Genomic DNA, 24,616 nt, shown 5'->3' with positions numbered 1-24,616 from the left:
CAGGAAAAGGGGAGACAAAGCCCTTGATTCTTTTGATTTGAGAACGGCAAAGTAGTGGAGATATCAAAACTCCCAGTTCTGATTACTGACTAAAGGTAGATTTCGATCGGCTTACGATTTACGATATTTGCAGATCAACGAAACGCACTCAAATAGGAACTTAGTTTAGCTTCATAAGATTCATTGCTACCCAAGTGAATGGCATTCATTCTGTAATATCTTATGCATAAAATTTGTTATCTTAAAAAAAGTCTCTGTCAAAAATATGCTTTGATTTGAACGAAAATATACATTTTTTATTTCTGATGAATTTGTGATGAATCAAAAACCTTTTTTATGTGTCCCACCACCATCCCTATATCCCGTCACATCCCCACCAACGTCCCAAGTTTGCGGACCTCCTCTTAAAATGGGAAATTTCTGAAAGGTGAAATGGGGATCATATTGGGGCAAAAGCACTTTAACTTTTGGGAATCTATTGTGTGAAATATGTGTCCATTAGGGAGCAAGTATAGTTCCAATGTTCTATTCTACATTATGTAAAATATATATTGATGTGCTTATGCTGTTAGGCTAGAACACAATTTTACGGATGAGGGGTAGAGTCAGGATCATCAGGGTGTCATAATTATTTATTTATTATTGTTATTATTTATTTTTCAAGAAAAATTCATTAAACATCAAATTAATAATGAGAATATCTAATAATTAAAAGGGCAAGCATGTGTAGGTACTGTACTGTAGACTGTAGGTAGTAGGTATGAAAAAAATTTTTTTTTTTTTTTTTTCTTTTTTTTTTAGACAGCTTGAAGTTTATGTTGTTTCTGAAATATTTCAGTCAGCTTGGTCTTCAGGTGGCTACACACGATCCTAAAAATTCAAATGGACTGAAGTCAATCCAAAAACCAGTGTTAAGATTAAGAAAATGATGTTCTGATATTGATAGGTCCTATATTTGAACCATGGGTACTGGGGACGAAGGTCAAAACCATTAGTTCTTTCTTCTCTCGCAAAATGGGCTCTCATTTCTTGGTCGACAGCAACATTAGATGATTGAATTGAATTGAAAACAAGATCATCATTGGTAGAATGAATGCCGATGTTCGGTAATCTATCAGAAGAAGGAGAAGACGACGATGAAGAAGAAGAGGAAGGAGGAGAAGAAAAGAATTGAAAACAAGATCATCATTGGTAGAATGAATGCCGATGTTCGGTAATCTATCAGAAGAAGGAGAAGACGACGATGAAGAAGAAGAAGGAAGGAGGAGAAGACGACGGAGGAGAAGAAAAGAAACAAGAGGAAAAGAATTCTTCGCCATTCTTAAATCTTGATATGTAAACATTACAACATGAAATCCCTACCGGAACCCGAGCGTCCTAAACTTCGTTCAAAGTCTCTACAGTTTTATTGTTTTTTATCTTGACTTATTATGTGAAACACACCCCAGGTAAAAGGCGAAAGCTTACCAAACGAAGAGTCCGTCGGGAAAAAGATGACCGTCCGGGTTTTTAACAATATTGAATTCAGTTTGTTTTACCATAACTCTCGAACAGTTGGTAGAATTATCTAGAAAAATTTCAGAAATGTTAAAAAATACAAAGGAAACTTTATTAGAAGTCGGGTCCGATGGTCCGATGTAGGAGTGATATGTAAACATTACAACATGAAATCCCTACCGGAACCCGAGCGTCCTAAACTTCGTTCAAAGTCTCTACAGTTTTATTGTTTTTTTATCTTGACTTATTATGTGAAACACACCCCAGGTAAAAGGCGAAAGCTTACCAAACGAAGAGTCCGTGGGGGAAAAGATGACCGTCCGGGTTTTTAACAATTGTCAGTTTGTTTTACCATAACTCTCGAACAGTTGTTAGAATTATCTAGAAAAATTTCAGAAATGTTAAAAAATACAAAGGAAACTTTATTAGAAGTCGGGTCCGATGTAGGAGACTCTAAGAAATTATATGATTCGCCATAGCCCCCAACAGTTTGTCCGATTTTGTGTCAAAATTGACCAATCAAATGCCTTGAGACTATGCTTAGCACGAACTTAAGAGCCAGCATTTTGTTCATAAATATGGGTGTAAGAAATTATATGATTCGCCATAGCCCCCAACAGTTTGTCCGATTTTGATGCTATTTGGTTAAACTCCTCATCCTTTCCCCCCTGAACTCTTCAGGAAATTTCTTTTGTCTTATTCTACCGTACTGCTATGTCGGCAAAACAATACATTTTTCATGTGTTTCTGGCATTGTGAAAACGGTAGGTACAAAGGCCGGAGGAGAATTTTTTATTTCGACCCACAATTTATACAATTTTCACTGGGATTGTGTTGTTCTATATGCTTTCTTCTTTGTATTTGTTTTAGTTGTTTGCTGTTACTTGTAGGTGTTTTGATGAAGGTTTATGCCTTTTTGAGTTCCCTCCCTGTTAAATTATGTCCTATATTTCTGGAAAATTTAGGTCAGGATCAGGCGGTGCAAACATTTTGACTCGGAAAAAACATGAAAAAGAGAAGTTATTTATTTCATGTTGTGTTGGGTCGATTTACCTAATTTCTTATTGCAACATAAAATTGACTAAAAAATCAGATCTTTGAAATTTTTTCCAAATAGGACGTTGGTTAAACGTGTCGATTTTCCTCCTCCACCTTCTCTTGTTCTGTTCCCACAGTTCCTTAACACTTTAACTTCAAACTTCCATTATTTTATTTGATTTAATTTTTTATATGTCACCGGCAATCTGTATAATACCGGCATTCCATGTAATACCCAGTCATTCTATGAAATGCCTAGCGTTTCTGATATTTAGTCCCGATTATTTTCACATGTCGTTAACCCTTTGCGTCTCTTCTGTTTCCTCAGCTCCCAAGGCCCCGAGTATTATTCCAGAGGAGTGCAGTGCTGAGAATAATGGAGTTACCATTGCCTGGCAGCCACCTCCTACCTCTTATGTGGAAGGATATGTCCTCGAACTGGATGATGGCAGTGGAGGAGATTTCAGGGTAAGTTCTGTCAGAGACCTACCTGGTTTTCATCTAAGTGGGAAAGAAACTTGAAATGTCCAATTTGGCTTTTTTTTTATGTTTTGGACATTCTTTCGTACCTAAAATTGGATTTTTCTGAGATTTCACCTGGGAAAAAATTCGGGATTTGGCCTTTAGAGAGAAAAAAAGATCAATACTGATTACAACTGATACAGAAGGATTATAATATACGGATTATAACTTACTCATAATCCTTGTGTGCCTATCAGTTGTAATCTGTTTTATTATAGCTGATGATTTTTGAAATAAATGAATCCATGGGCTTAGAAACTGTAGAAATACTGGGACTACGACTGGAGTAACGTAGAACGTAGACCCCGTACGTAGATAGAATACAAGTTATTTTCCTCCTCATATACGCCGAGTTAAAAGTTCCAAGAGGAAAAAAAAACTGGGCAGCCCTACAGCAGCAACAACACAAGTGACAATTTATGAAAACCTTTGTAGTCAGCATTAGTGTCTCATAACGAAAGTATTTACGGTCCTGAGTCCTGAGGGAAGAATAACTTTTTGCCTGGAAAAATAAATAAAATAAAATAAAAAATATAGAGTTTTCCTTCTTTATTATTATTATTATTTTATATTTTGTACCTAGGTATATTAGGTACCAGTACTCACCCACTCTTATTCCTTTTTCCTATCTCTCGCTCTGTATTGTCGCTTGTTCCCTTCCTCCCTCAACCAATCCTGTCTATCATTTAACCAGCATAGATCCAATTTCCTATGATCAGCATACAATAATAGCAATATTTTCATTACCCGTTTTTCGGTGACGTTTGTTATTAACTCTAACTAACCTCTCTGTGTGCCTTCTTTCTCTGCCATTCAAGCTGCCAAAGAGGGAGAGGAAAGATTGCCAGCCGGTAAGTTTGGATGGCATCCTGTGTTTTGGCACGGTTGGCATTCCAATGGCATGTTTCTGGCATTTTATTTATTTTATTTTTTTATCAATTTTATTTTCTGCATGATTAATTGAACATTATTCAGTTTTGCATGTACACATATCGCCATTGTCAACAGCTGTACCCTATCTAGTGTATTTGGTCAGAATTTCTGTCAGCGCATGGAGTGTGCATAAGTATCAACCTATGAAGAGCTCCATTATCCAAAGGCACGGATGGTCGTTAATGTTGTATTCTTTCGCTCTTCAATTCACGTCCATTTTTTGAGTAATTTCATCCCATTTCTGGGTTATCTTGTCAAGGTATTTTGTGTCCACTAGCACAGCGTTTTCCGGTCGTTCATGTCCATTTGCCACTGCTATTCATTATCCAATACTTCGGGAAGTTTGATTCTCATATTCTTATCGACTTATTCAAAGTAAATGAAAAGTCACCACGCGTCATGTCAACAGCAGTCAGCAGTAGGTAGGTATAACTGACGAATGGGAGAACTTTTTCTTTTCTTTCCTATAATAATTTGAAAAGTTTCAAAAAAAAAAAAACTCCATATTGCATTCAGCATTCAGAGCGAAATACAATTTTCTTTGATTCAACACCGAAGTATTTTTTCTCCCCTCCAGCTCTCTCTCCCTCTCCTTCCCTCCCTCCCTCTCCTTCCCTCCCTCCCTCTCTCCCTCCCTTTTAGTATAGGGACTTTTTCTCTTTTTCAAAGTTTGTTCAAAGTTGCGTTGTTGTTGAATTTTGAATGTGTTTCTAATGATTGGAATCACTCACTTGTAAATTTCATTTTTTTCCTCCCTCTTCTCTCACTTTCCTCTCCTCCTCTCTCCACCTCTTCATCTGTATTATTTCTTTCTTTGTTTTCATCTGTTTCCCTTTCTCCTGTGGAGTTTTTCTCGCTTTCTCTTGGTCTTTTCATCAGAAGTATGTTCAATAGGCACGTATGTGTCTGTGTAGTCGGTATAGTTCCATACCCATTCCATGTGTTTTAACTCTTTTTTTTCCTCTCTTGTATTGGCTCTGTTGTTTAGGTTCGTTGCTTTTTGATTGCGTGTTGCTTCTACATCTCTCGGTTGACTGGGCTTTCAGACTGGTGAAGGATGATTGGGAAATGGACTTTTTCTATCTCGTCATAACGTTTCGTCCCTTTTGAGTCTTAAATTTCTGTTGGCAATAACTGTCTCTTTTGTATCTGTTTTCGCTCGTACACCTCTATTTAAACATCAATACTCGTAAATTAAATACAGAGGCAGATTCCTTTGTGCCTACCCTTTTGTCTGGATAAGAATATTTAGAAGCAAACAGTGATATCATATATCAAGCTAAGTTAAACAACGTAAAAAAATGCCCACATCGTTTTCGCCTGAAAAACGTGAACTTTTTACTTTCTTCTCTATTTTTTCTTCATTTCACCAAAATCCTTTTGATTAGCTTACTTTTTACGGTCTCTAGGTAATGTCATTAGTCATTATCAGTCAACTGTAGTATGGAGACGGACGCACCTTATTAGATAGGTACATACCCCTATACGAGTAAATAACTATTGTTTATGTCTATGACAAGTATTATTAATTTCTGTAATATTTTTTTCTTCTAAGTATGATACTTTTCGTCTGTGATGTTGTTGTTTATTTCTGTGATAAATATTTCATTTCAATTCATATTTATTTATTTTTTCTCCTTCCAAGTATGATATTGTTCACTTCAGTGATATTGTCGTCTAGGTACTCCGTGGTACTTAGCTCAACTTGTTTGCATGATGACTGGATGGCATTTGATTTATCTTTTTGTTTTTATTTCCTCTTAGCATGAGAATGTCTGAAGTGACTTCGTTTATGTAATATGTACCTATTTCCTTCCTTGTATACCACCCACTTCTCTGTTGCTAGTTTTTTACATTGAGCTATGTTATTTTTGTTTCTATATTTTCATTGTTTTTGCTTGTATAGGGCACTGTCTTTCGTACGGAAAGCTGTCTGTCATTGGTGAGAATTGTTTCGAAGAAATCCATGACTTTAACTTGTACAGAGCTTCCAATGGTACCTATCCTGATAGAAAATGTGTGGTGCAATAGTGCTTTATAAAAATACTCGTATGAAGACTTCGTATTGATAGATTACATTCATGTAAATGGAAACATTCTAAAATAGCCTATCGGTTTGGGATGTATCGGTATCGCAACATTCCTACTTTATAAAATTGACCGCAAATTTTAATGGGGTCAACCACAAATGAGAAAGTTCAACAGTCCTAAAATCCCTAATCACAGGACTCCATAGTCCATACCTAGGTACTCTGGAATTTGACAAGAAAAAATCCCCATTCTAATGTAATGTACCCTTATCCTTATATCCTGTAATATCGTCCTGAAGACTTCTACGTGACATCCTCTACCTTGCCATTCTTAATATTTCCCTGCTGATCCCTTATCCCATGCAGTACACAGATAAAATTATTTTAGGTACTTTCCTCAAATTTCCATTTCGTTGAGGAAACATTTAATTTTGGGAGAGGTTGATTCCGGATATAAAAAAAAAAGAAAAAAAAAATGGAAAACTCAGGAGGAATTGAAGGAGCAATGCTAAAAGAGGGATAAAAAAGTAAGTAAATAAAAAAAGAAAGAGAAATAATATCAATAAAAAAATATAAACGTTATCGCCTGAGTAAGTTGAAATCAATGATGTTAAAAATGAAAATAATTTCATTCCCTATCCGATATAATTAGAACAGGAGTCTCCTTCCCCTCTCCTCCTCTCTTTCCCCCCTCCCTTCTCCTCTTCCCTTGGTGACTTTCTTGTCCTCTTCTGCTTCCTCTTCATCTTTTGCCTCCTTCTTCCTTTTATTTCCTGCTCCCCTTCTCTTATACCTTTTCTTCCGGCTCTTTTTTCTTCTTCCCACACCTTCCTTCAATAATTTCTTATCCTCTTTTACTGTTGTTGGTAGTCCTTCTGATATCTGCAACTTTTGAGCAAAGTCCAAAATTTCCAAAGATTCAGAGGGGTGAAAGGAGACTGCTGTGAAAGAAAAATGAAAATTCTTACATGACTTTTTAATTTATTTTTTGACATTTACGAATTACTTTTCTCGTTTTTTCCTTTCTCGCTCCCCCCCAAAAAGCGCATTTTTGTTCAATTTTCTATTCTCGAGTGTTACTGAAGTGCTATAGTGTGCTTGGAATATTACATCATTTTTCTTCCTGATCACAATATTAGGTACATATTATTATATCGTACATGGATATATGAGTCGAGAAATATTCAGTACTTACGATAACAAATAATGGGTGCTACCAAGCATTGAAAATGTTGAGTGCCCCTAATGAAGCACAATCTTACATAGCGTGAGGATAATCTTTCTTCTTAAATCTGTTTTAATATGGAGTATTGATATTTTGTCATCTTCAATGAATACCTACAGAATGCTCAGATATCACTTCTTGTCAGTGATAACTTGATGAGTGATAGCTTATCATTATTATCAAAACTGATGAGTTTTGAACAGAGTTTTGGTAGATAGGTTTTTGGGTCAAGAGATCTTTTGATATTGTTTCCCAATTCCTAATCATAAAACATCTGAATCTCTCCCTCCCTCCCTCCCTCCCCTCCCCTCCCTCTGTCCTTCTCTCTCTTCGTCGAGGATTGAATTACCATTCTTTCTGTTGAATTTAAGAGTTTCTTCTTCAGCTCATCTTTTTCTTTCTTTTTGCTCTTCTTCTTCTTCTTTTTCTTCTTCTCTCCCAAATTCTTTACTTTCATAAAATCCTAATCATTTTTTGTTCTCCTCTCCTCATTTTCGAATACTTTTCTCATTATTTTTAATTATCTTTCCCGTTAATTTCATTTTTTTTTCTTCAAAGCTTGTTTGCTTATTTTGTTTTCCCTCTGTGTTCTCTTTATGGCATTTGATTTATCTTTTTGTTTTTATTTCCTCTTAGCATGAGAATGTCTGAAGTGACTTCGTTTATGTAATATGTACTTCCTTCCCTTCCTTGTATACCACCCACTTCTCTGTTCCTAGTTTTTTATATTGAGCTATGTTATTTTTGTTTTTATATTTTCATTGTTTTTGCTTGTATAGGGCACTGTCTTTCGTACATAGTATTAAAATATTTAGCCACATAATATATTATTGAGATTTTAAAGATTTCTTCTACTTTTTACTTTCTTTTGATTTTTTAGGATAGGATCATTTCTTTGTTGGTTCTCGTATCTTTGTTGACTCTGATGAACACTCGTATTTTGTTGTGTTTATTTTTGTCTGTGATACTTAGGTACTCTTTCGCCCCAATTATTATATTCCAGTTATTTTCTTTTGCCATTTTTCTATCCCTGCAAATTTAAATCTAGCTCACTTTGTCCGATATACTCGTATCACAAAGGTACCACACTAGGTACCTTTGTGATTCGTAGGTACCACACTTGATTCTAAATTTAGAAAAAGTGGGACAAAAAAAGAAAAAAAGAAGAAAATCTGCGACATATGTGATCGATTTTTAAGTCCCTTTGACCCAAACATTGTCGAGTTTACTGAAGCTTGAAGCTTTGATTTGAACGAAAATATACATTTTTTATTTCTGATGAATTTGTGATGAATCAAAAACCTTTTTTATGTGTCCCACCACCATCCCCATATCCCGTCACATCCCAACCAACGTCCCAAGTTTGCGGACCTCCTCTTAAAATGGGAAAATTTCTGAAAGGTGAAATGGGGATCATATTGGGGCAAAAGCACTTAAACATTTGGAAATCTATTGTGTGAAATATGTGTCCATTAGGGAGCAAGTGTAGTTCCAATGTTCTATTCTACATTATGTAAAATATGTATTGATGTGCTTATGCTGTTAGCTACAACACAATTTTACGGATGAGGGGTAGAGTCAGGATCATCAAGGTGTCATAATTATTTATTTATTGTTGTTATTATTTATTTTTCAAGAGAAAAATTCATTAAACATCAAATTAATAATGAGAATATCTAATAATTAAAAGGGCAAGCATGTGTAGGTAATGTACTGTAGACTGTAGGTAGTAGGTATGAAAAAAAGGGAGAAAAAATGTTTACCTTATACCTACATCAGGACGAGAAAGCACATTAAGCACATAATACATACCTGTATTATTTTTCTACCATTTCGAGTTTCGAGCAAAGTAAGGGTCCACTTTTATATTGCTTTCTCTACCTACTCAAGTGTCTCTTTTGATGTTACTTTTGATATGAGAATTTTCCCCTCCTTCCTACCTCTCTCTTCCTCCCCCTCTCTCGCCATTCTTCTCCTCTTCCCTCCCTCTTCCTCCCTCCCTCTTTCTTCCAGTAATACATTAATTCTACTGCATTATGAAGGCCTAGAAGTGTTTCAACTCTCTGCAATAATCGTACAAACGTATCCTTTTTACTTTCTATTATTTATCTAGCTTTCTGTTTTTTTTTTTTTTTTTTTTTTTTTTTTTTTTTTAGACAGCTTGAAGTTTATGTTGTTTCTGAAATATTTCAGTCAGCTTGGTCTTCAGGTGGCTACACACGATCCTAAAAGTTCAAATGGACTGAAGTCAATCCAAAAACCAGTGTTGAGATTAAGAAAGTGATGTTCTGATATTGATAGGTCCTATATTTACCCATAGTACTGGGGACGAAGGTCAAAACCATTAGTTCTTTCTTCTCTCACAAAATGGGCTCTCATTTCTTGGTCGACAGCAACATTAGATGATTGAATTGAAAACAAGATCATCATTGGTAGAATGAATGCCGATGTTCGGTAATCTATCAGAAGAAGGAGAAGACGACGATGAAGAAGAAGAGGAAGGAGGAGAAGAAAAGAAGAAACAAGAGGAAAAGAATTCTTCGCCATTCTTAAATCTTGATATGTAAACATTACAACATGAAATCCCTACCGGAACCCGAGCGTCCTAAACTTCGTTCAAAGTCTCTACAGTTTTATTGTTTTTTTATCTTGACTTATTATGTGAAACACACCCCAGGTAAAAGGCGAAAGCTTACCAAACGAAGAGTCCGTGGGGGAAAAGATGACCGTCCGGGTTTTTAACAATTGTCAGTTTGTTTTACCATAACTCTCGAACAGTTGTTAGAATTATCTAGAAAAATTTCAGAAATGTTAAAAAATACAAAGGAAACTTTATTAGAAGTCGGGTCCGATGTAGGAGACTCTAAGAAATTATATGATTCGCCATAGCCCCCAACAGTTTGTCCGATTTTGTTGCTATTTGGTTAAACTCCTCATCCTTTCCCCCCTGAACTCTTCAGGAAATTTCTTTTGTCTTATTCTACCGTACTGCTATGTCGGCAAAACAATACATTTTTCATGTGTTTCTGGCATTGTGAAAACGGTAGGTACAAAGGCCGGAGGAGAATTTTTTATTTCGACCCACAATTTATACAATTTTCACTGGGATTGTGTTGTTCTATATGCTTTCTTCTTTGTATTTGTTTTAGTTTGTTTGCTGTTACTTGTAGGTATTTTGATGAAGGTTTATGCCTTTTTGAGTTCACTCCCTGTTAAATTATGTCCTAGATTTCGGGAAAATCCAGGTCAGGAAGGTGCAAATATTTTTGACTCAGAAAAACATGAAAAAGAAGAGTTATTTAGTTGTGTTGGGTCGATTTACCTAATTTCTCATTGTAACATAAAATTGACTAAAAAATCAGATCTTTGAAATTTTTTCCAAATAGGACGTTGGTTAAACGTGTCGGTTTTCCTCCTCCACCTTCTCTTGTTCTGTTCCCACAGTTCCTTAACACTTTAACTTCAAACTTCAATTATTTTATTTCATTTTTTATATGTCACCGGCAATCTGTATAATACCGGCATTCCATGTAATACCCAGTCATTCTTTCTGATATTTAGTCCCGATTATTTTCACATGTCGTTAACCCTTTGCGTTTCTTCTCAATCCTCAGCTCCCAAGGCCCCGAGTATTATTCCAGAGGAGTGCAGTGCTGAGAATAACGGAGTTACCATTGCCTGGCAGCCACCTCCTACCTCTTATGTGGAAGGATATGTCCTCGAACTGGATGATGGCAGTGGAGGAGATTTCAGGGTAAGTTATACCTGTAGGTACCTGGTTTTCATCTAGGTGGGAAAGAAATTTGAAAAGGCCATTTTGGCATTTTTGAACTGACTGAAAATGATATTTCATCTTTGAAGACTGGACATTCTTGTACCTAACAGTGGATTTTTCTGAGATTTTACGTGGGGAATGCAACTTTATCTGGGATTTTTTCTCTCTCAAAATTTGGCCTTTTGGGGGGGGGGGAAGATGAACACTGATTAAAACTGATACAGAAGGATTATAATATACGGATTATAACTTAGTCATAATCCTTGTGTACCTATCAGTTGTAATCATTTAAGCTTTGAGTTATTTGTAAGAAACAAATCCCCAACTGAATGATTGAATTTAAGGTTCTTTTTGTAGGGATATCTGTCTATTTGTTCAGATCTTTATGAGTTCCAGTTAGTCCAAAGGAGTTGAAGATTCTTTATGTACAAAATAAATCCCCAATTGAATGATTGAGGATCCATGTACAAAACCGGGGATCTAGTGACAAAATTTTAAAGATGATTTATGGAATAGAGTCTTTGTGCATGTGTTTAGAACTATGCTTACTGCTTAATCAATCATGTCTTTATAGGAGTTTTTACTTAGGCCAGCCACTCACTATCAGGTAGACCTGACAAGTACGCCTGAAAAGGTCCGTCTGTCAGGTCTACCTGATGATATCTGATGAGCGAGGGAAGAAGGAGGAGAGCCAGAAAGCTTTCGGATTGAAGAGATGGTTGGAGCTCCAAGCTTCTCCTAAACTTTAATTTTATCTTAATGGGCCAAAGGGTGTAAAAATGAAAAATAATTGTGATGATATTTTCCGGACCATTTGATACTCCTGAGGGGGTAATCTTCCCCTCCCAAGCCCCTTATTCCCCTCTATTCACCTCCTCCCTCCCCTTCCATCCTCTGTTTTGACTCTTCATTCTCATTTATTAACTTTTTCTACCCCTCCATCTACTCATTCGTTCACATTGTTTGGAGAGTCATGTTTGGGGGCAGTTTTTTTAGGCCCATCATGTTAGGTCCTTTGATGACCCTTTTGTTACGGTTGTTCTGTCCGAACTTTTCGAAATGTGTGGACTTGTTTGCTTCTTTCTGGGAAAGGTGAAGGAATTCTCTGTGATTGTGTGTGTGGTTTTCTAGAAAGGTAGCAAGGTTATTTAATTGTAAATTGTTTGCGCCACAGCCAAATGTCACTGGTTTTCTAGAAAGGTAGCAAGGTTATTTAATTGTAAATTATTTGCGCTACAGCCAAATGTCAGCCTTAAAAGAGATCAAACTGTTCCTGATCAGAAGAGAATGACTACAAAGGCCAACCCCGAAAAAGACAAATAGGAAGAGCAAGAAGTCTTGCAGTCCAAAAGCTAAATGTTATGAACTTGGTTTTTATTCATAGCTAAAGGCATAGATCAGGTTATCTGTAGGTGTAATTAAGCTTGAATATTCCCTCGCAATAACCGAGATTTTATCAAGGCATTCCTCCAGCGCTAAATTGGCTCTATTTAAAAGCATATTTCTCAAAAGGCTTTTTTTTTAAGAGGTTTGACAGAGGGAACTGTAACTTTAACTGTACTTTTTTAAGCGAATGCAAATATCAAGTTTTTTTTTAAAGAGGTTTGACAGAGGGAACTGTGACTGCTAGAGAAATCGAAGAGAGAAGGAAGACAGGATAGGAGAAAGCCAGCCGTTCCGAGAACGAACATTATCCCATCAGGATAAAAAAAAAAAACACATGTATTTTTTTGTTAAGAGGTTTGACAGAGGGAACTGTAACTGCTATGGTCTTATCGTCCCAAAATCAGAGAAGGAAGAGAGGGATAGGAGAAAGCCAGCCGTTCCGAGAACGAACATTATCCCATCAGGATAAAATCCGCCCCGGGCGGGAATCGAACCATTTTAAAGAGGTTTGACAGAGGGAACTGTAACTGCTATGGTCTTATCGTCCCGAAATCGAAGAGAGAAGGAAGCCAGGTGGAAGAAAGTTGACAGAGGGAACTGTAACTGCTATGGTCTTATCGTCCCGAAATCGAAGAGAGAAGGAAGACAGGATAGGAGAAAGCGATTATCGTCCCGAAATCGAAGAGAGAAGGAAGACAGGATAGGAGAAAGCCTGCCGACAGAGGGAACTGTAACTGCTATGGTCTTATCGTCCCGAAATCGAAGAGAGAAGGAAGACAGGATAGGAACACAGAGGGAACTGTAACTGCTATGGTCTTATCGTCCCGAAATCGAAGAGAGAAGGAAGACAGGATAGGAGAAAGCCAGGGGGAACTGTAACTGCTATGGTCTTATCGTCCCGAAATCGAAGAGAGAAGGAAGACAGGATAGGAGAAAGCCAGCCGTTCCGTAACTGTACTTTTTTAAGCGAATGCAAATATCAAGTTTTTTTTTAAAGAGGTTTGACAGAGGGAACTGTGACTGCTAGAGAAATCGAAGAGAGAAGGAAGACAGGATAGGAGAAAGCCAGCCGTTCCGAGAACGAACATTATCCCATCAGGATAAAACCCGCCCCGGGCGGGAATCGAACCCGCGGCCTAGCGCTTACAAGGCAGACGCACTACCAACTAAGCTAACTAGGCTGGCTTCTCAAAAGGCAAAAAATGACAACGGAGGGAGAAAAAAAAATAAAATAAAAATGCGATGGAGCACGATAAAAAAAAACATCAAATCGGAAAGAATTATACGTTTGATCAACAAAAACAGATATGAGAGACTTTTTCAAAAGCGAAATGGTTAAAGTTCGATGGAAGATTGCTTCTTTCTGGGAAAGGTGAAGGAATTCTCTGTGATTGTGTGTGTGGTTTTCTAGAAAGGTAGCAAGGTTATTTAATTGTAAATTATTTGCGCTACAGCCAAATGTCAGCCTTAAAAGAGATCAAACTGTTCCTGATCAGAAGAGAATGACTACAAAGGCCAACCCCGAAAAAGACAAATAGGAAGAGCAAGAAGTCTTGCAGTCCAAAAGCTAAATGTTATGAACTTGATTTTTATTCATACCTAAAGGCATAGATTAGGTTATCTGTAGGTGTAATTAAGCTTGAATATTGCCTCGCAATAACCGAGATTTTATCAAGCATTCCTCCAGCGCTAAATTGGCTCTATTTAAAAGCATATTTCTCAAAAGGCAAAAATGACAACGGAGGGAGAAAAAAATAAAATAAAAATGCGATGGAGCACGATAAAAAAAAAACATCAAATCGGAAAGAATTATACGTTTGAACAACAAAAACAGAAATGAGAGACTTTTTCAAAAGCGAAACGGTTAAAGTTCGATGGAAGAAAAATAAATAATCAAACATAGCAAAAGATAGGAAAAATATAGTGTAACGGCGGCATGATGATATCAGAAATAGAAAATGGTAAAACTATTAAAGAATTTCTCGAATAAAACGAGAAAGAAGTCGCATTTATTGAACTTCTAGGATGAAAACTTGGAAATCTTATTTAAACCCAAAGGCTCAAAGCGCTACTAGGAAACTCCTCGTAAGATCGTATAACTGAAAAACAAAGACTTGGAGAAAACTTTTGACCTGTGGGCAGAGTAATTTTTCCCAGAAAAACTCAGAGAAAGAAATAATATAAAGAAGATTACGAAGATTGAAATCCCCCTTCATAACCGTCCTAACTTTAAGCAAGATTGAAGATCTTAGGATGTCGAAATGTGTTAGCTTCTTCAGATTGTGCTTTCTTTCTGACATTTCCACAACAAGTTCATGAGATTTCTCTGGACAGTTGATATTGAGTTGGGTTGCATGGAGGTGAGCTTTGGATATTATACGTAATCCTGACTTTGTTGTGTTTGTTTAGAAAGGGCGGGAGGTTTTGCTTTCTTAGCTGGAATAGCGTCCTGCCAGTAGCGAGTAGCTCAGGGTTATATTCAATTTCATATACTTTTCCTTCTCAATAAACTTCTGATAAATGATTGTTTAGCTGTGTTTGGTATTTGGAGATATTCGGACTGTTGGGTTCATTATTGAAATATTTAATTTTGAAATAAAACAAACTCGTAGGGTGGTAAGTGACGGAGGAAATTCGGTGTCCTCCAGATCCCCGGACAGTTTTACTTTTTAATTTTCTGACTTGACACTTTGAATTTTTATCGTAGGTAGGTACATACCTATATTGTAAGTCGATAAAACCTTAGGAGTTACAGTTCCCTCTATCAAAAAAATTGTTGAAAATTCAATGAAACAAATCTTCCTTTGACAGTTCCATATTTATTTTCCCTTTACTCACACTTGTCACAAAAACAAGCGTCCTAAGTACGAGAAGGTAAAAAAGTGAACAAACATAACGAGGAGTAGAATTTCGTTCTTTTATTTTATTTATTAAGAAACGAGATTTTTGAGCTGTTGAAGATTTCAAGGATTTTTTTCTTCTACTTTGTTTCTCTAATTCAAATTCTTATGAATTCTCTTATCTGTGCACATTCCACCCTCCGCCTTCCCGTGATAAAATTAATTTCGCACAGAAGAAGAGGAAGAAGATCAAAAGTAATTTTATATCATCATTGATAAGGACCTGAGAGAGAAGGGGGAAGTCAAAACGTAAACAAAAGAGGAGGATGCGGAAGTAATATTAGGTACGAAGAAGAAGGAAGAAAGGAGGGTGGAGAAAATAAATGGGAAGTAGGAAGAAAATAGTAAGGGACAAAGAGAAAAGGGCAGAAAAAACGAAACAGCTTGAAGAAAATTATTTCGGGGAGATAAGGAGTCGGGGAAAAATTGTGCTTCAGATATCAAAAATGACATTGACTATTTTTTTCCAGCAAAAAAAAAAAAATCTCATTGTCATAATATGCCTCCTGGTAAATATTGCAAAGGGTCGGAAGTTTCTTTTTTTGTGAAGTGTTGATAAAAGAAAAGGCTTACCTGTTTTTTTCTATGTGTTGCTTGGAAGGTAATTTGGAGTTTACATAAGAAAATGCCTACTACGAGTATAAGTAAATAGAGTACAATAGTGCCAATCAATGAACAATAGAAATAATAAGGGCAAGGTAAGCTGATAATATACCTAGGTACCTACCCGTATCAATATCAACCCACCGAACTTTAGAAGAGAGAAGGAAGACAGGATAGGAGCAAGCCGTTCCGAGAACGAACCTAATCTGTTTCGGATGAAATCCGCCCCGGGCAGGAATCCAACCCGTAACCTAGCCCTTACAAAGTAGTCGCGCTACGCTCCAAACTAGGCTGGCTCACATCAAAAGCCTCTAAAATCGATAGCAGCCAGGTCCAGAAATTGAAAGCCTCTCCCTCTCCCCCTCCAATAAATCGAAATCATAAACACCATAGAGCCCAGCGAGTCCGGGTCATAAAGTTTAATAGCCCTGGGAGCCCCGCTATAAAAAAAAACGCCGGAAATATTTATTAAGGGATTAGTTGGGAATCAATTGCGTACAAAGTCTCTCAACACCCTCACCTGAAGGAACTTTGACTTGCTTGGAGCCTGGGGATTATTTTAACGTCTTTTTTTGTAGTGGGATTTCACCCCCGCACATCGAAAAAAAAAAAAATCATTGACATAAAAAGGTACAGTCCAAGAGGAAGGTCTTTTATAAGAAGCAGGAAGGCAACTAGTGTTTTAATTAACTTTTAAATTAAAATGTCTATTTTAGGTTTCGATTTTGTCATTTTCTTCCGTTTTCGACTGAATATTCTTCCCGTAATCTCCGCTAAGTATGAGACCTATCGAAATCATTCCTCCTCCTGACTGACTAATGATGAGACATTTCTCCAGAACAGAACATTTCCGAGGAAATTCCACCCTCACAGCAGAGGCATTGCAGCGTTCATCATGAAAAACAATAAAAGAAAATGACTTCCATCATTTCCCCCAACATTGGATCCCCCTCCGAAACGAAAATGGCAAACTGCAGGAATAAGGTAAAAAAGTGAACAAATATAACGAGGAGTAGAATTTCGTTCTTTTATTTTATTTATTAAGAAACGAGATTTTTGAGCTGTTGAAAATTTCAAGGATTTTTTTCTTCTACTTTGTTTCTCTAATTCAACTTCTTATGAATTCTCTTATCTGTGCACATTCCATCCTCCGTCTTCTCGTGATAAAATTAATTTCGCACAGAAGAAGAGGAAGAAGATCAAAAGTAATTTTATATCATCATTGATAAGGACCTGAGAAAGAAGGGGGAAGTCAAAACGTAAACAAAAGAGGAGGATGCGGATATTAGGTACGAAGAAGAAGGAAGGAAAGGAGGGTGGAGAAAATAAATGGGAAGTAGGAAGAAAATAGTAAGGGACAAAGAGAAAAGGGCAGAAAAAACGAAACAGCTTGAAGAAAATTATTTCGGGGAGATAAGGAGTCGGGGAAAAATTGTGCTTCAGATATCAAAAATGACATTGACTATTTTTTTCCAGCAAAAAAAAAAAAATCTCATTGTCATAATATGCCTCCTGGTAAATATTGCAAAGGGTCGGAAGTTTCTTTTTTTGTGAAATGTTGATAAAAGAAAAGGCTTTCCTGTTTTTTTTTTTTTTTTTTTTTTCTATGTGTTGCTTGGAAGGTAATTTGGAGTTTACATAAGAAAATGCCTACTACGAGTATAAGTAAATAAAGTACAATAGTGCCAATCAATGAAGAATAGAAATAATAAGGGCAAGGTAAGCCGATGTTATACCTAGGTACCTACCCGTATCAATATCAACCCACCGAACTTTAGAAGAGAGAAAGACGATAGGATAGGAGAAAGCCGTTCCGAGAACGAACCTAATTTGTTTCGGATAAAATCCGCCCCGGGGCGGGAATCCAACCCGTAACCTAGCCCTTACAAAGTAGACGCGCTACGCTCCAAAGTAGGCTGGCTCACATCAAAAGCCTCTAAAATTGATAGCAGCCAGGTCCAGACACAGAAAGGCTCTCCCCCTTCAATAAATCGAAATCATAAACACCATAGAGCCCAGCGAGTCCGGGTCATAAAGTTTAATACCCCTGGGAGCCCCGCTATAAAAAATACGCCGGAAATTATTATTAAGGGATTAGGTGGGAATCAATTGCGTACAAAGTGTCTCAACACCCTCACCTGAAGGAACTTTGACTTGCTTATTGGAGCCTGGGGATTATTTTAACGTCTTTTTTTGTAGTGGGATTTCACCCCCGCACATCGGAAAAAAAACAACAAGTCTTTTATAACAAGCAGCAAGGAAACTAGTGTTTTAATTAACTTTTAAATTAAAATGTCCATTTTAGGATTCGATTTTGTCATTTTCTTCCGTTTTCGACTAAATATTCTTCCCGTAATCTCCGCTAAGTATGAGACCTATCAAAATCATTCCTCCTCCTGACTGACTAATGATGGGACATTTCTCCAGAACAGAACATTTCCGAGGAAATTCCACCCTCACAGCAGAGGCATTGCAGCGTTCATTATGGAAAACAATAAAAGAAAATGACTTCCATCATTTCCCCCAACATTGGATCCCCCTCCGAAACGAAAATGGCAAACTGCACGACGTAGTACGAACTCCTGTTATCAGAACCGATAATTTTTTCGACTACATTGGGGACCGATACCTTTTTTCAGGTATCAGTAAGGTACCCATCACCTATGCCAATAAGCGGTCTTATTCTCACTATAACTCTACATAAAAATACAAGGAAACCACAAAGCGAAAAATGTCGCCAAAAGCATGATACATACATTCCTGAGCGAGTTTTTGCAACCAAAATTAGCGTTATTTGACGAAAACTCGTTTCTGCACGTGTGCAGAAACGAGTTTTGGTCAACTTATGTTTTAATTGTCATTATTGCCATGTAAGTTAGCAGTCCAAAAAATCTCTTTTATTATTTTAATTCAAAAGGACGCGACGAAGGTAAACTCAGACTCAAGGAAATGTAAAGGAAGACGACTTAAGATCATCGTTGTACCGTACTACTATGTACATCATTATTTTTTATCAGCGCTTTCCACCAGTGTAAAGAACAATTGGATGGAAAAGCTTCTGATATCTGGAAGAATAATAATTGTACGCAATGTACACGCGTGAAAAGTCGAATGGAATCAGTGGTGTGTGCTTAGGTAAAAGGGAAAAAGTCTTAGGAGACCCTATTAATTGATCCCAATCCTAAATTTAGTCCCAGATCATGAATAAATGCATAGTTCATTAGGAATATAATATCATGGGCAGAATGTAACAACGAAGGGGTTTATGCAACTTCTTCGAAGAAGTTCATGCAACAACCGTCTATCAAAATATCCCAAAAAATCTTACTGATCATTTTACTGAATGAACAAATGAAGTTATCAAGTTTCACATTCTTAGTAAAAGAAAGTAAAAATAAATAATATTTCCAATATCTGTATTAAGTTCATTGAAGTGAACATCCTTTCTCACTAAGTGACTGCCATCACCATCACTTAACATCTCACTTTACTTATCAGCATGTTTATTTTCATCTTCAAATTCTTCAACACCTTCACTACACCAACACGTTTTAGTGCAGTGTAGATGTCATGTTTATTTATCTTGAGATTCAGATCCTTGCTGCTGTTGCATATGCAATCTGTTTCCTCACATATTCTGGATGCACTTCGTGTGGTCTGCTGGCAAAATAGAATATTTTCAAGCGTTAACAAACAATAATAACAAGGTGCTTGTGTAAATGAAGATATTGTACAGAAAGCATGGTAACATCTGTAGATTTTTGTCTTGAACACTACTTATATCGCCGTTCATGTAATGGTGTCAGTTGTGAGAGCCAGAAAGGCAATGTCTATTACATTATTTAGATAACCTCATAAAACCTCTTCATATCTTGAACGTTTCCTGCTTAAACATAAATAAATAGGTAATAAGGTATTAAGTATGTAAAATAAATATTATTCAACGTGTAACTGATGTGTTCTGATGAAAGAGTTATATATTTGAAGACATGATCTCCTTGGTTGGAAGAGAGGGGGTGGGTATCTCTTTCTGTCTATTTGTTCAATGATTTTTGTATATCCTGAGAGAATATCATTACGAGTAGGTGGGTTCCATTTAGTCTATGCTGAGATTTGGAGATTCTTTAAGCTTTGAGTTATTTGTAAGAAACAAATCCCCAACTGAATGATTGAATTTGAGGTTCTTTTTTTAGGGATATCTGTCTATTTGTTCAGATCTTTATGAGTTCTAGTTAGTCCAAAGGAGTTGAAGATTCTTTATGTACAAAATAAATCCCCAATTGAATGATTGAGGATCTATGTACAAAACCGGGGATCTAGTGACAAAATTTTAAAGATGATTTATGGAATAGAGTCTTTGTGCTTATGCCTAGAACTATGCTTACTGCTTAATCAATCATGTCTTTATAGGAGTATTTACTTAGGCCAGCCACTCACTATCAGGTAGACCTGACAGGTACGGCTGAAAAGGTCCGTCTGTCAGGTCTACCTGATGCCTGATAAGCACACACACTATCAGGTGTACTTGTCGTCAGGTCTACTTGATAGTGAGTGGCTGGCCCTAGATATACATAGATACTTCGCGATGCGCGGCTTCAAAGTTTGAGATAAAGCGCATCGGTTTTATCTTGTGTATATCTGTGTATCCGAGTATATATTTTAAAATTCTATTTTCTCGTTTTCCAGGAGGTCTATTGCGGCAAAGAGACCATATGTACGGTGGACGGTCTCCATTTCAATTCCTTGTACAACGCCCGAGTCAAAGCTTTCAACGGGACAGGAGAAGGAGAGTATAGTGAGCTTATTGGACTGCAGACTTCTGAAGGTAAGAGGGGCTTAAAAAAGAGGTTTGATAGCGGAAACTGTAACTTACTGCTAAGGTATTATCCGTCAACGAAGTTGTACCCTTGAGATCTAGCTTATTAGCTAATGATGGAAAATACTTTCTAACTTGAATTTTTATTGACATTTCACATAGTTATCTCAATAGGCAGGACCTTATCCAGGATTAGTGAGGAGGCAAGAATTCACACAGGGACTTACCGAGTTGCCAGGGGGTTCCAAATAAAAGGCAGATAATTTCCGTTGTTTAGTATGTTTAGTATATTTTGTTTGTTTGGAGGAGGAGGAAAGAAATAGAGGAAAAATGTTTAGCATAATACTATGTTTAGGGGTCCCTAAATGCCCAAAATACGACCCTTTCAAAGCTTTCAACGGGACAGGAGAAGGAGAGTATAGTGAGCTTATTGGACTGCAGACTTCTGAAGGTAAGAGGGGCTTAAAAAAGAGATTTGATAGCGGAAACTGTAACTTACTGCTAAGGTATTATCGTCTTTCCAAGAGGTTTGATAGAGGGGTCTGTAACTTACTGCTAAGGTCTTATCGTCTTTCCAAGAGGTTTGATAGTGAAAACTGTAACTGCTAAGGTCTTATCGTCCCAAAAGCGAAAAGTGAAGAAAGACAGGCGTTAATGCCGGCCACTTGAGACCTAAGTCTCTCAGACCTTCTGAGAGATCTGGATCTGAAGCTTTTTCCGCCACACACGGTCTGACAGACCGCGAATGAGTCTGCACTCCCTGTAGCGCACAAATTTCGATTGCAGTTCAAATATTATGAAATGTTCCAAAGGCTTTTCATGCAATTTGGATAGATTAAGGTTCAATCTATGCTATTTAGTGCATTTTTTATGATTTGTAAAAAAAAAGGAAGTAAAAAAAAATGCCTATTCAGGTTTTGTGTAGCAATAAAAAATATTGAATGAAGCCATAAAAATATATTTGCATACCCCAATGGAATAATTCCATCGAACTTAACAGTCAGGTGATGAAGACCATTAAATTTTATTTTGCTGACAGTTTTGTCCGTGTTTTTTGCTTCCGAGTAAAGCCTTGTATTTTTAAGCCCTTTTTTCGGTTATTGTCGTATTTTATGTAAACTTTAGCCAATTACCTTCTGACGGAGACATGTTTGTGTGTAATGCAATAACAGGAAACTCGAACACAAATGCCGATGCCGAACTACCTTCGTTAGGACTTTTGTAACGGAGTAGGCTATTTGTGAAGAATGGGGGATATCCTGATTTTTCTTTTTTTTCTGAGGGAGGAAAAAAACGGGAAAAGCGTTCTTGTGCTGTGGAAATGTACATTGCTTATCTTGAAGGCGATATGTGACAGTCTCTTCGGAGTGTCTGTCCAAGTGTCCATGCATAATTCTAATGGCTAGATTGGTCTTGGTCTCAAATTGGATTTTATGTTAAACAGGGCAGTCGCATTTGCGAGAATTTCAGACTCTGTGGGTGTAATTGTTGTTGTATTGGAGGAATTACACATTTGAAGCGAAAAGAAGACGGCACGGCATAATTGCAGTTATAAAATATGTCCAATGCCAGAAGCCTAGAATTCAGCAAAGGAAGAAGTACCTAAGTTGATATCATAACTCCACAGGACCTGCATCAAGAATTGTCGGGTATGTCCGAGGTAAATTGAAGTACATCTTCCATTGTTTGACGACTTTTCAACAAGGGCATCAACCAACAGTGAATTTCGAGGGATACCTATACCTCGTATTCATTGAGGAAAAGCAACTTGAAAACTGCAAAAAAAATTCCAATACTCCCCATTGGAACTCAAGAGACACACGAAAGACAGTGTGCAGCCCGAGTAGAAATATAAATACGATTGTTATGTCGGGGATATACGCTTTTTTTTTTTTAGGGTGAAAAAAAAAAAAAAAAAAAAAACAGGGAAAAGCGTTCTTGTGTTGTGGAAATGTACATTGCTTATCTTGAAGGCGATATGTGACGGTCTCTTCGGAGTGTCTGTCCACTAGGGGAGAATTCTATAGGCCTAATTGGTCTCGGTCTCAACTTTAATTTCATGTTAAACTGCGCAGTCGAAATAGAAAATTTCAGACTTAATGCGTGTAACTGTTGTTGCATTGGGGGAATTTAGAGGAAATGCACATTTGAAACGAAAAAAAGACGGCATACTTGTAGTTAAATGTCCAATGAGAGTAGCCTAGAATTCAGCAAAGAAAGAAGTAGGTACCTAAGTTTATACATATGATGAGTTGACAGGACGATGAACATTGAATATAGTATTCGTTGAAGAAAAGTACATAACTTGGAAACCCCACAAATTTCCAAACTCCCCATTGGAACTCAAGAGACACACGAAAGACAGTGTGCAGCCCGAGTAGAAATATAAATACGACACTTTGTGTTGTTATGTTGGGATATACGACATTGAGTGGGGATACAGGCAGCTTCTGCAGCCGTATCATAACAAGGAATATATCCCGTAGGCTAGAAATCCCGACTTCCAATCTATTCTTTCTTATTTTTTTATGATTGCGTAGCTTATACCCGGCGAGAAGGGATGGTGGAGGAATATTTACTCTCACTTGAGGGGGAACGCAGGCTTTATTGTTCTTTTATTTCGAGCAACGGCGACGAAATTCGTGGGAGACGATCGGGCTTTGTGTTTGGAAAAACGAAACGGCTGTAGAGGTTTTCCTTTTACTTTAAGGGTCAGTTCATTAAGGTGGTTTTTTAGACCATTGATATTCCATTGTAGAACGCAATCCATATGAAGATCAAAGGGGAGTCCGAGGAGGAAAAACATAAATATATAACATTTGAGGTTCATGGTAGAATAAAACAATAAGAACAGAAGAGGAAAGAACGGTCAGGTCTGGAACTATGGCATAAAACATTAGATATTCTCAGAGTCAGACTTATCAGTTTCAGATTGGGTCTGGGTCTCTTGGATCTCATTATCAACATGCATATCTTTCAGTAATGTCTTGATTCTACGTTTCATAGATGGGGCGATTTTGAGGGAAACTAACTTTTCCAATATGTCACCAACTTCTTTCGTATCGAAACTAAATTGGGATATGATTGCCGGCTTGTTTCTTGCGTTCTTGGTTTCTCGGAGAAGTCTCAGAATTTCATTTTTTGGGATGTTGGATTCCTTCTCTTTCAGGCATGAATCAAGAGCTTCCAAGAATTCATCTTGGAATTCGGTATCTACCTTTACCTTTTTCTCAATTTTATCTGTACTTTCAACAGAAGGGCGAAGGCGTTTTGGGATGGTGGAGGAATATTTACTCTCACTTGAGGGGGAACGCAGGCTTTATTGTTCTTTTATTTCGAGCAACGGCGACGAAATTCGTGAGAGACGATCGGGCTTTGTGTTTGGAAAAACGAAACGGCTGTAGAGGTTTTTCAGAATGAATCTGATTCTGTAAGCCCGATTCCCAAACTAGTACGAACTCCTGTTATCAGAACCGATAATTTTTTCGACTACATTGGGGACCGATACCTTTTTTCAGGTATCAGTAAGGTACCCATTACCTATGCCAATAAGCTGAATAAGCGGTCTTTTCTCACTATAACTCTACATAAAAATACATGGAAACCACAAAGCGAAAAATGTCGCCCAAAGCTTGATACATATGATATATTCCTGAGCGAGTTTTTGCAACCAAAATTAGCGTTATTTGACGAAAACTCGTGCAGAAACGCGTTTTGGTCAACTTATGTTTTAATTGTCATTATCGCCATGTAAGTTAGCAGTGCAAAAAATCTATTATTTTAATTCAAAAGGACGCGACGAAAGTAAAATCAGACTCAAGGAAATGTAAAGGAAGACGACGTAAGATCATCGTTGTACCGTACTACCATGTACATCATTATTTTTTATCA

The 24,616-nt window shown here is 37.1% G+C and overlaps 1 protein-coding gene across 1 annotated transcript in view; it reads left to right on the top strand.

Annotated features, from left to right (window-relative positions):
- The window catches only part of LOC103509099, a 56,191-nt gene that overhangs the window by 13,202 nt on the left and 18,373 nt on the right, over nt 1-24,616 (top strand). The window contains exons 6-9 of the mRNA XM_026823520.1: nt 2,864-3,003; nt 3,848-3,908; nt 10,860-10,999; nt 20,596-20,734. Coding sequence (XP_026679321.1) covers nt 2,864-3,003; nt 3,848-3,908; nt 10,860-10,999; nt 20,596-20,734 — 480 coding nt within the window. The remainder of the gene's footprint in view (nt 1-2,863; nt 3,004-3,847; nt 3,909-10,859; nt 11,000-20,595; nt 20,735-24,616) is intronic.

This window comes from Diaphorina citri, unplaced genomic scaffold (genome assembly GCF_000475195.1).
Source record: "Diaphorina citri unplaced genomic scaffold, Diaci psyllid genome assembly version 1.1 scaffold467, whole genome shotgun sequence".
NCBI classification, from domain to species: domain Eukaryota; kingdom Metazoa; phylum Arthropoda; class Insecta; order Hemiptera; family Psyllidae; genus Diaphorina; species Diaphorina citri.
The sequence above is the reverse complement of the archived record's forward strand: the minus strand, read 5'-3'. Positions and strand labels throughout refer to the sequence as shown.